At 37.3% G+C, this 12,349-nt stretch overlaps 1 protein-coding gene across 19 annotated transcripts in view; it reads right to left on the bottom strand.

Annotated features, from left to right (window-relative positions):
• The window catches only part of TBC1D5 (TBC1 domain family member 5), a 544,381-nt gene that overhangs the window by 69,980 nt on the left and 462,052 nt on the right, over positions 1-12,349 (bottom strand). For all 19 annotated transcript variants that reach the window (XM_049100069.1, XM_049100071.1, XM_049100072.1 and 16 more), the window contains one exon: positions 891-1,156. In XM_049100069.1, coding sequence (XP_048956026.1) covers positions 891-1,156 — 266 coding nt within the window. The remainder of the gene's footprint in view (positions 1-890; positions 1,157-12,349) is intronic.

Raw genomic sequence — 12,349 nt, 5'->3', positions numbered from 1 at the left:
AGCAGAGTCCCACCACTAAAAATAAATGCAGCTGTTTCTAATCTGCTATGAATAGGGGTACTTAATATATAGGTCTCTGCAAATTGGGGAAAATAGGATCATAAAGGTTCTAAGAACTTGAAGGGCTCTCTTATGAGTAAAATACATGTGGGAAATGAAGTACCGCAAAGGCTATGACACACAAAATGTGCTTAGGTGAGGCTGGGCAGCAATGGCCACTCTCAGCACTGCCAACATAGCCCTCACTCCTCAAACGACAGCTCTAGATGACACAATCTCCCACGTCTCTCTGCTCTGACCTACAGACCTAAATCTTAGTGCAGGGACTCACAGACTTTGGCCGCTTGTGGTTCTGTTTAGCTTTTCTTCCCTACCGCTTGCCCCTACAAGGGTCTGATCCTCCTCTGGGGTAAAGCAGATAGATGAGTGGCTGCAAGCCTAGGGGCACGCTTCTGCCAATATCCAATGGCATGGCATGGAGAAATGCTACAACTACGAAAGCCCATGCTGTTGGAACTTCCCATTTCCAATTCTCTTCTAGCCAGAAGCACCATCATACAAGAGTTAGCAGGATCACAGTTAACCGCTTTCAAGTTCTGTGTTGTGATAGTTTGTGCCACACACTACAGGCGTCCACAGGACTCAAATGCAAATACATTAGGATTGAAATGTTAAAGAAATACCTGAACAAATTACTTCAAAAAATGTTATTAAGAACAATATAGTATCTGATATTCCAACTTAAAAAAGGATCTAACATAACAGATTTTTTACAATTAAGTTTTGCATTGATTTCTGTCTCTAGGAGGTTGGTTCCTCAAAGACAGGTGAGGAAATCCCAGGTTACACCGCAAGTGTTTTCTTCAGATTTATTGGTATTTTTCCCTTACCTTTGTTCAATTGCACAGGCATGCTTTCTGACTTCATCAGTCTCTGCTGTTGTTGCTGCTGCTGTTGTTGCAAATGATGCCTGGGGACCTCTGCTAAGGTCCTGGTGGAGACCACAGTAGTGGAAGAGCTGCCACCACCACCTGCTGGTACAGGGCCACTTGCACTGCTTGGGGTGGTCATTGCTGGAGAAATCAACTTTCTTCCAAAATTAATCAGGCTATTAGAGACCTTATTTATATTCAGAGGAGCACCTTTGGCATTGGTCCTGTAAGAAAAAAAAAAAAAAAAGGTAGAGAAACATCACTTAAGTTAGAGGACAACTCTATTTCACATATTCATTTGTATAAAAACATAAATCACCTGCTTTGAAAAAGGCCATTTACCAGATCAGCTATACAAAATGAAAAGTGAGAACTCAAAAGAGATCATAATATACTAAAACAACAAAATTCTTCAAGAGGTGGCTTATGGAAAATAGTCTTTTTACTTTTCATTCATTTATTCAATGAATGGGACCTATGTTGTGCTAACACTGTGTTAGGTTCTAGGAATACAACTGTCCAGGACATAGTTATTCTCTTGGAGTTTCCAGTCTTATAGGGAAGGAATATATGAAATCATCACTTTAATAAAGCAAAGCTAAAACCTGTGATGAGGATTCTAAAGAAGAGGTACAGGGCTGGGCCCGCCTTGAGGTACTCACAGAAGGCGGCATGTATGAAATGGAGTGGACAGTAGACTTCTCACAAGCCCTAGTGTGTGGGTACCAGGCCACATTTAATCTGATTTTGAAAAATAAATGTGTCTAAGAGTCACGAGATCAATTCAATCAAAATTACCTAGAGTTGCCCAGTACCGGAGAATTGTAATCCACCTTCAGCACTCTGACCAGCCCTGGCTGTCCATAGGCCCTACCCCACCACCCTGCTTTACTTTCCTTGATGGCACTTTGAATCATCTGATGTACTACATATTTTACTTGATTGGTTATTATTGACCATCTCCTCCAATCCCTGTTTGAAAATTTCATAAGACAGGATTTTTGTCTCTCTGCTATATACTGCCATTGACTACCACGTAACAGGTGCTTTATAGATATTTGTTAAAAGGCAGCTGCATCTACCTGTAGTCTGTCTTTCTACTTTACAGTGAAGAGTCTCTACTCCTAGCCATAGCCCTGGATCCCATCCTCTGTCCTTTTGAGACTGCTGCTCTGGCCCCTCCCTCTCCTGCATCATCATTTTCTCCTTCTTTATGTGTATTCCCATTAGCATACAACCATGGTGCGTGTGTGTGTCTTGAGCTTGTGCATATACATGCATGGACATACCCATGCAAACTTAGCCTTTGAACTCTCATTCTTTTTTTTTTAATTTTTTATTTATTTTATTTATTTATGACAGTCACAGAGAGAGAGAGAGAGAGAGAGAGAGAGAGAGGCAGAGACACAGGCAGAGGGAGAGGCAGAGACACAGGCAGAGGGAGAAGCAGGCTCCATGCACCGGGAGCCTGATGTGGGATTCGATCCCGGGTCTCCAGGATCGCGCCCTGGGCCAAAGGCAGGCGCTAAACCGCTGCACCACCCAGGGATCCCTCTCTCATTCCTTTCGAGTCACTGTCCCACTTCTCTCCCTCCTCACAACATATTTTTTTCAAAAAGCTGTCTTATGTGCTACTTCTGGTCCTTCAGTCCTAGGCCAACTATGACCTGGTTGTGGTCTTCTTGCCATTGCTCAGAAACCACTCCGCCAAGTCCCCAGTGATCTCAATGTTGCAGAGACAACGGCCCACTCTTATTTTATCCTACCCTCAACAGCAGTGACCTCCCTTAACCACCTCTCCTGTCACACACTTCCTCACTCGGCTGCCATGGTTGGCCAGCACCTGTGGCAAATGGAGGATACCACGTAAACATGACTATGGAAGGACTACTGCATGATTACCTCCCAGATGATTCATCATCTTGAAATATCTCAGGGATATTATCTTGAATACCAGTTATGATTATAAATTATTTTAGTTGTAGAAGGCAGTCCAATTCCATGACAATACCAAAGTTTGTATTTATATTGCCCCATCATTATCAGAAGCTTATTTTCTCATATTTTGCTTCTTCTTTTTCTTCCTTTTTTTCCCCCAGAAAAGGACAAACTGAAAATCAAGTCTGAGGAATGCGTTTACTTGATTGGAGTTAACTTGAATTTTACTATCATTTCCTTCTCTCAGATCTCCCTAGCAGCTCTTGTGCAGTAATTCTCCTATACCTTATATAACAGCTGTATCCTTGGCATTGCTAGATATGGCTCTAAGATGGAACTGATCCACAGTTCTTTAATAAAAAGAACACTATGCTTCTTTCTTTCATAAAGTTTTTCTCTAATGGTACTAGCTAATATTACAGGCTAGGTATTTGAGACTGACATTACTTTGGAGACAAGGCAAATTTAAAACCTGGAATTCAGTTTTATGAGAGGAAGATCTATTCATTTACAACTCAATGAAATGTGAAAAAATCATTTTTCAAATGATTTTTTGCATCATGTTTTATCTTTAAAGAACTGAACTATTTAAGGCCCTTCCAAAAATTATTAAAATTAATGTTTCTTAATGGAGATAAGGATATATAGTGATTATGCACCACTTACTTCCAGTTTCCAGCTGCTTCCTAATGAAGTACAGCATTCTCAATTTACAGACACTACAGCTTGCAACAGAGAAGGCACTCATACAAGTTTATTGAAAAAAGAATGAATGAAATGAAAAGAACTCATAAATTGTGGATTAAGAAGGCATTCACCTCTGGCATTGTATTCTACTCAGCAGCCTGCATGCATTCCTATTTCTTCTGCACGGCAGTAGGAAGAAGAGCTATCATGATATTGAAGTTCTACTACATTTTAGTTTTACTTGTTTGCAAGTCAAGATTCATAATTCACAGATATGAAGAAGTTATAATGTTGTTACCCTTTTTTATAAACAAAAATGTACTAGTCAAATTCCCACACTGCCAGTTGTGAAATTTATATGTTGATAAAAGTACTAAGAAACTGCTGAAGCATTATCAAGAGAATATGGTTAATGCATCTTCATTGCTACTAATAACCACGAAAAAACATATAGATCAAGCTCATGCCGAGCAATTTTTCATCTGAATAGCTCTTAAAAGGGGATGAACACTGTTTTCCTTTTTTGAATATTTTTTGTTTTCAACCAGCTTCCCTCTCATCCACTACCCATTGCTTCCAGAAGAATATTTTCTTTTCAAAACAACTACTGAAGATGACTCTATATCTTTTCAGATATAAACAACTGTAAACCATATACTTCTGGGGAAAGTATGCTGTCTATAGTTTTTCTCTGCTAGATGACAATTTTTTTGGCCAAAGATAGCTAACACAGATCTTAAATGTCAGTAGCGGCATTCTTTATAAGAATTCCTGGGATCCCTGGGTGGCGCAGCGGTTTGGCGCCTGCCTTTGGCCCAGGGCGCGATCCTGGAGACCCGGGATCAAATCCCACGTCGGGCTCCCGGTGCATGGAGCCTGCTTCTCTCTCTGCCTGTGTCTCTGCCTCTCTCTCTCTCTGTGACTATCATAAATAAATAAAAATTAAAAAAAAATTAAAAAAAAAAAGAATTCCTAATCAATTTGCCACAATTATGATTGGCTATTATGTAATGTGTGCTAAATTAATGAAAATTAATGCAGTTGTCAGAGATCCGATGGACATCGAGTACTGGGTTGGATTAACAATGGAGTGCAATGTGTAAACAGTATTGAAATAAATAGAGGACTCTGGAGTTAACAAGACATTAAATAAATCTAATGAATAATTTTGTATCATCAAAATCTTTCATTATTACTAATACATACTATTATTAAATAACAATAAAAATAGTACCAAATGGGAGGGATTGTTTTGAGATTGTTATCAAGACCTTACTTTTGGCACAACCGTATTTAGCAATGGGGCACTTTTCTCAAGATTCAAGAATCTTCAAAACACTTGTATCAAGGGATCCCTGGGTGGCTCAGAGGTTTAGCACCTGCCTTTGGCTCAGGGTGTGATCCTGGAGTCCCGGGATCGAGTCCCACATCGGGCTCCCTGCATGGAGCCTGCTTCTCCCTCTGCCCATGTCTCTGCCGCTCTTGCTCTCTCTGTGTAGTCTCTCATGAATAAATAAATAAAATCTTTAAAAAACAAACAAACAAACAAAAAACCCACTTGCATCAGAACCCAACCTAGGTTCACTGTTGGGCCCCTTTGGTTCAGTTTCTAAAAATCTAAAAATGAGTGACTCTTGCTGCCTCTTCCTACCCAACTGATCCCTTGCAGTCTGGCTTTCTAACCAGAGCTTCTAGCGTTTCCAATGCCTTAACTGCTACAGCCATGAGCTGTTTTTATTCAACTTCTAAAACTTTTATAAAGCTTAAAAAAAAACAACCCAAAAAACCAAACCATTATCACATGACCACCTTGTAATAACTTTCCACAATTGTGGAGATTTTCTTCTTCTAATATCCAAACTTTGACACCACCCTAGGCTTTTTCCTTTCTATCTATGGGTTTATTTTTTAGGTCTGATATTAAATATATAATATTTTACTCCTTTTGCAAAAAAAATTTTGTTATATGCTTGTTTGTATTTTTGTCAGAGTTTTCAATTTATCTGTAATTATTTTTCTCTATATTCTGATTTATATTTTTCTTGTTATTACCTTTCTATGTTTCCAAAGGTCAAATTCTTGGTTCATTCATTCATTCATCCACTCATTCTCTCATTCATTCCCCCTCTTTCCCAATAAAAGCATTTAAAGCTATACATTTGCCTCTGATTATAGCAATAACATCAACGTTTTTCCCACACATTTTCTAAGTAGTCCATTGGTTCAATTGTTACTTAGGTACATTTTAAAATTTCAGATGGCTGGGTTTGTGTTTAAATAAAACACCCATTTTGTTTTGTTGGATAAAAATGGAAATATCAAAAGACTGGAAGTGGGGGAAATGTTCTAATTTTTCAAAAGGATTGTAGAAACCACCAACTGGAAAACAGACACCAAACCACAGACCCAGAAGGCTCAGAGAACACCAGGCAGGGTAAATGCCAAGAAAAATATACTTAGTCATATCATTTTTAAACTACAGAAAATCACAGATAAAGAAATAAATCTTGAAAAAAACCAGGAGAAAAAAAAAATCTTACCTATATGCAAGAGCAAAGATAACCAACTTCTTAGAAACCATGCATGCAAGAAGAGAGAAATATCTAAAATTTTGAGAGAAAAAAACTCGCCAGCCTAGAATTCTGTACCCTGTAAAATTATCCTTCAAAAGTAAATATGGTAACTGTATAGTAAATATATACTATCTTTAATAGTAAATATAAACATGTGACTAGAAATAATAGGTGAGTGCCTACACTGCAGAAGCTAACTGTAGAGTTATGGCAGACAGCTTTTGGCAAGGCATTAATTTATGGCAGAATTGAGATGTGTGTTTATAAAATGGAGCAGAACAGTGGGGAGGTATGAAAATTATGCTGGAAGAAGAATGGCTTAAAAAGCTGGGGAGCAGTCTTACAATAATCATGAGAGCTGCCAAGGGGAAAGCAGTCCTTTATGAAAATGAAATGAGTTATAAAAGTTACAGGAAACAGTTCTAAAAGAAATCCTTTCTAATGATTTAACAGGCTCTATTTAAAATAGTAAGTGCTCCAATTCTGGAACTGTAGAAGAGATGGGAAAATCACCTTCAGACACACAGGCTTCATCATCCTGGCCTGGGTGAGACAGGGTTAGATGAAAGGCCCTTTTCAGTTCTATGAGTTTACAACCGGCAGTGCCAAATGGCTTCTGCATTACATTCAATTTACTGTTGAAATGACAGGACCAAATGAAAGGCCTGTACAGGAGTCTGGGCCCTTGAGGAATATAGACCAAACCTCACCTCCAAAATTAGGGGCATATCAGTTTGCCCTACCTCCTTATCTCCATTTTTCTTTTCTACCCTGTTCTTTTTGCCCCTCCTTCCTCCTCCATGTTTATCATCCTTCTGTTTTTCTCTATTCTTCCTCCCTCTCCCTTTTCTGTATTATAGTCTCCTTTTCTATCATTTTCTCACCTCACTCTACCTATACATTTTTTCCACCATAAAGCCATAGAATTTTTTAAAAATTATTTTCTTAAGTGCAAAGAGTTCTTGGATAGGAATAACATTCTCTTCACAACTCTGTCATTTTTCTAGAAATCGACATTATTGACCTACCCTCAATGGATTACAGTTCATATTTATTTCTTTCATGTTTATAGACATCAGTATTTTTTTTGGAAATTCAAAAACAGTTGTCAGGGTTGCAACATAGTACTTTTCAAGATGATTCTAACACCTGAGATAACATTTATGACGTACTTCTGCTTAAAACTCCTCTGAGCTGAAGGCTTCAAATTCTATAAAACGAATTGGTTTCGGCCTTTCTGAATTTTTTATCTTTAAAGTTGAGAGTAGCAAATTTGCTTCAATGAAAGACATCTATTTGTAATTTTAAATTTGTTTGCCATATTGTGAGTTTTCTATTATCTTAGAAAACAAACAATCTCCACATCTCAAGGAACTCTAGATTTTATAGGTCTTTACTAAAACAAAATGATAGGGACGCCTGAGTGGCTTGGGACACCTACGTGGCTCAGTGGTTGAACGTCTGCCTTCAGCTCAGAGCGTGAACCCAGAGTGCTGGGATCAAGTCCAACATCAGGCTCCCTGCGTGGAGCCTGCTTCTCTCTCTGCCTCTCTCTGACATTTATTCTTATGAATAAATAAAATCTTTAAAAAAATGAAACAAAATGATAAAAGTTAGTTTGCTATTACTTATTCCTTAGGAGTCAGGCTTTTAGGTAAAATGCTTGTTCGTTTCAGCTATAGAGGCTATGACTATTTTGCACGTGGCAGATAAATTTTTGTTAGTGTGATATGAAGCAAGAGGAGTAGTGCTTGTTAGGGGAAAAAAAGGATGGCCTAAGGTGTGTTTGGATATAAGCTAGACTATGGTGCCTACCTAATTGGTTCTGTACACAATTAATATTTTGCTAAGCTAATATAAGGAATAATAAGCAATTATGTATTAATCACAGTGTATAAAATCATTAAACTTCCCAAGACTTGTCTATTTGCGGTTTCTGTTTCTTGAGTGGTAGTTTTCAACTGATCTATCTCCTGACCCATGTATCTGAAAGATAAATTTCTCCTATCAGTAACTACAGTTCATGATACCAAAGTCTTCAGAGGGTCAGGGATTCTTTGGCCTAGCATCAGAATAAAGAGGATATAATTCTGAAATGTCCTCATCACCTCTTCTCTTCCCTCACTTTGAGAATCACTACATATCTTCGTAATTAAAATAAAATCACACGCAGCTACAATTAAATAACAAGAATCACCCACTAGAGTTTTGAGGTAGGATATATGGAAGCCAGTAAATATAAAGAAATGGGGGGAGTCCATGGAAAAGTCCAACGAAATAGTTACATTAAAAAAATACAGGCATAAGAGGGAATAGATTCGATACAGAAAAGAAATAATTTATTTTCTCTTAATCAAAAAAATATATAAGACCTCTATACTGAAAGCTATAAAACTGAGAGAGACTCAGTCTCTCTGAGAGACCTGGAAGACCTAACTAAACAAGATAATCTATGTTCATGAAGTAGATAATTCAATAATATTAAAGTACCGGTTCTTTTTCAAATTGATTTATAGATTCAAATTATGCATAAATTTAAAAAGAAAAGGAGAAAGACCTATTTACTCAAGACTAGTTAGGATACAGTATTATCAGTTTATCTAAATTGGTTAGGAATTAACAACTCTCTCTGATACAACAGGAAGAGTGCTTCAGATGTGTTTAAAGCACAAGTTATTTGAGCACAAAAATATCACAAAGTTATATTTAGAGAAATCGGGGTCCTCTGAAATTCTCATTGGCCAGTTACCTACTAACACTGATAACCATGGATTTCTTGGCTTCATAGCTTGGGGAATATTATTAGCAATTATTTCTTTATCATATTTTAGCAAGAAAATATTTCTGAACAACTCATTCTTTATGTAAGTAAATACAATAAAGCCTAATTTAAAAAAAATTTGTTGATCATATAAAATGGAAATTGTCCAGGGGAATTTTATAATGCCTTTTAGGTATTCAAAACACTATTTATTTACTCAGTTATTAAAGTAAATATTTACTAACAGTGCCAGGTACTGTGCTAGGAATATGAAGATTCTAAGATGGATTCTGACATCAATCAATATGAGTTATTGTATAATTGAAGGTAAAAAGCACTCATTCATTTAATTAATATTTGAATTTGTTCTCTGTGCCAGGTACTGAAGAAACAGTAGTGAATGAGGTAGATATGGTCACTGTTCTCACGAAGAGCATCATATTCTAATACAAGATTGTTGGAAGGATCCTTATGCTTCCTGGGACCCTGCACCTTCTCAGGATAGTCTAGTTAGGCCGTGCTCAGAGAGGAGCCCTTCCAAGGGCTGAGACACATCCTGATCTCAAGGAGAGACACAGAATTATTAGCTATCAGGCATTCTAGGGGTAAGACTTGATTGGATGCCATCAGTCTTCAGCCATGTGGAGCCCAGCTGAGGAATGTGGGATGTATGTAACTTTAGAGCTCATGGTACCTTCCTTAGTTGAATCTTCCTATCCTGGTGCCTGGTTTCCTCTTAAATCTCATGCAGGGTTCCTGACAAGGGGCCTTCTGCAGAGGGCTTACCTACTAGAATTATAATTCTAGAATCTTTCATTAATGATATGAATTGTTTAAACTAAGCTCTGGCAGGGGGGGCAGTGGAAAGCTGGGACAGTTAGCATGGAGCACAGATCACTTACTCATCAGGTAAACTGAGAGATCAAGAACTAAACTTGGTATCTTCTATCTTTAAAATTTTGGTGATATGAAATTGCTTACATGAGTTAAGAAATCTACAGTGGAGCCTGTAAAAAGGCACCGCTTGATCAAGTGACACATGCTCTTGAGGCATTACTGACAGCTCAAGTGCCATTATTTCTCTGTAGAGAATAAAGAATTACACATTTTGAGAAATTATGTTGTGTCATTTTCAAAACAGGAAATCCATGAACGTTCTGGAATAAAGAAGGTATGTGATTCTACTCTTAATATAAGCAACTGCAATATTTAAAAACTATGAAATTCTGTTCCATGACTACTCAGTTGGGCATTTTAGTAGTTACAGATTCCTAAATAAATTGATAGGTCCTTCTGAAGACTGGTCACAAATTAGACATACTTATTTTTTTTATAGCAGCAATTTCTGGTTATTTAAGGACAAAATTGGAACGAGATTTGAGTGTTAAATTGTCGTTCTGAGCTTAAAAGTTGAATGAATAAGAAAATGTCAATTCCCATTTTTAAAAAGAAATTTGCAAGTAAGTAAAATCAGAGCACAGTGAATATTATCCACACACGTAATGGAAAATCTACCACTAAAATACCTAGGCACTTGCTTTTAAAGACTTAATTATAGCAATCCATGGTAAAGCAGAGACAAGAAATCAGGCTTCTTGATTTCTAGAGATATTCTTATCCATGAAATCACATGTCATCTTTGCATCCTCGTCCCTTATTTGGATAAGCAACACAAATAGAAGTCCATTGCCATAGATGTAGCAGGTATTAGCTCCCTGCTTTCCAGGTGTCTGCCTGTCTCCTATTTTCTATTTATTGATCACTGCCGGGGGTTCCCGCATGAGTATATCCCCCTCTGGATCATTCCCACTCCTCTTGCTGCTCAATGACAGCCCCAATGCATTAATTCTTTAAGAGCCTCTAAATGGCTAAGAAAGTAGTTGCAAGGCTAATTATGGCTGAAGGGCTCAGCCAGAAAAAAGCATCTTAGGCCTTAAATAGTGAAATGGGGACTTTACCAAAGGTTTCACAGCTGCACTGGTTTTTTGATCATGGGTAAAGTAATGACACTAACACAAACAAACCTCTGGAGAATAACATGGTGGATATACAGAACTGGAAGAACTCTTTGGCAAGATTATCTAGTTCGTCTTAATTTATACTCCTCCAATTGGTGATTAAGGGTATTCATGCACCTTCACCAGTGCTAGCTTGCTCATTCATTCATTCATTCATTCATTCATCCTAAACCACTTTACTGAGGTATAACTGATAAACAAACAGCTGCGCATATTTAATGTGTACAACTTAATGAGTTTGAGTAAGTCAGCATCTGTGAAACCATCACCACAATCTATGCCATAAATATATCCACCACCTCCAAAAGTTTTCTCTCTCCCTCCTTATTATTATTGGTAATTGTTTTACTTTTTTTTTAAATAATAAATTTATTTTTTTTTGGTGTTCAATTTGCCAACATACAGAATAACACCCAGTGCTCATCCCGTCAAGTGCCCCCCTCAGTGCCCGTCACCCATTCATCCTCACTTCCCACCCTCCTCCCCTTCCACCACCCCTAGTTCGTTTCCCAGAGTTAGGAGTCTTTATGTTCTGTCTCCCTTTCTGATATTTCCTACCCATTTCTTCTCCCTTCCCTTCTATTCCCTTTCACTATTATTTATATTCCCCAAATGAATAAGAACATATAATGTTTGTCCTTCTCCGATTGACTTATTTCACTCAGCATAATATCCTCCAGTTCCATCCACGTTGAAGCAAATGGTGGGTATTTGTCATTTCTAATCGCTGAGTAATATTCCATTGTATACATAAACCACATCTTCTTTATCCATTCATCTTTCAATGGACACCGAGGCTCCTTCCACAGTTGTTTTACATTTTGTGATAAAAACACTTAAAATAAGATCTACCCTCTTAGCAAATTTTTAAGACATATTAATTAATATATTATTATTACCTGTGGGCACTATACAGATCTCCGAGACTTATTCATTTCTGGCTCATTTATTTTTAATTTTCTAATATGAAAAGTGAAAATGATACTTTATTGGTGTTTTAACTTGCATTTTTTGACTAATTATGAATTTTAATAGCCTTTTAAATGTTTATTTGCTGTTTGAAATTCTTTCATTGAGAGCCTACTCTATTTAGACACTATTTAAGTGCCAGGGATATAACAGTTAGCAAGACAAAATGTAGAGTTTACAAAGTTTCAGAGCAAGAAACAAACAATAAAAACAACAAAAAACCCAAATCATTTTTTTTCTTTTTTTACCATTTCAAGGAGTAAGAATTGCTATAAAATACAAAAACAAAAACAGTAACAAAGTAAAGGGACAGAGTAAAGGGGTCCATTATTTTAGATAGGGTTGTCAAAGAGAGGGACTCTGCAGAGATGATATTTGACCACAGAGTAAATAGTAGTATGCCATGTTGATCCTTGACAAAGAATCCAGACACAGAGCAGAAAGCAAACTCAAAGCTCCTGAAGTGGGAAT

This window comes from Canis lupus, chromosome 23, assembly GCF_003254725.2.
Source record: "Canis lupus dingo isolate Sandy chromosome 23, ASM325472v2, whole genome shotgun sequence".
NCBI lineage: Eukaryota > Metazoa > Chordata > Mammalia > Carnivora > Canidae > Canis > Canis lupus.
Note: the sequence above shows the minus strand (reverse complement) of the source record. Positions and strands in the feature narration are given on the sequence as shown.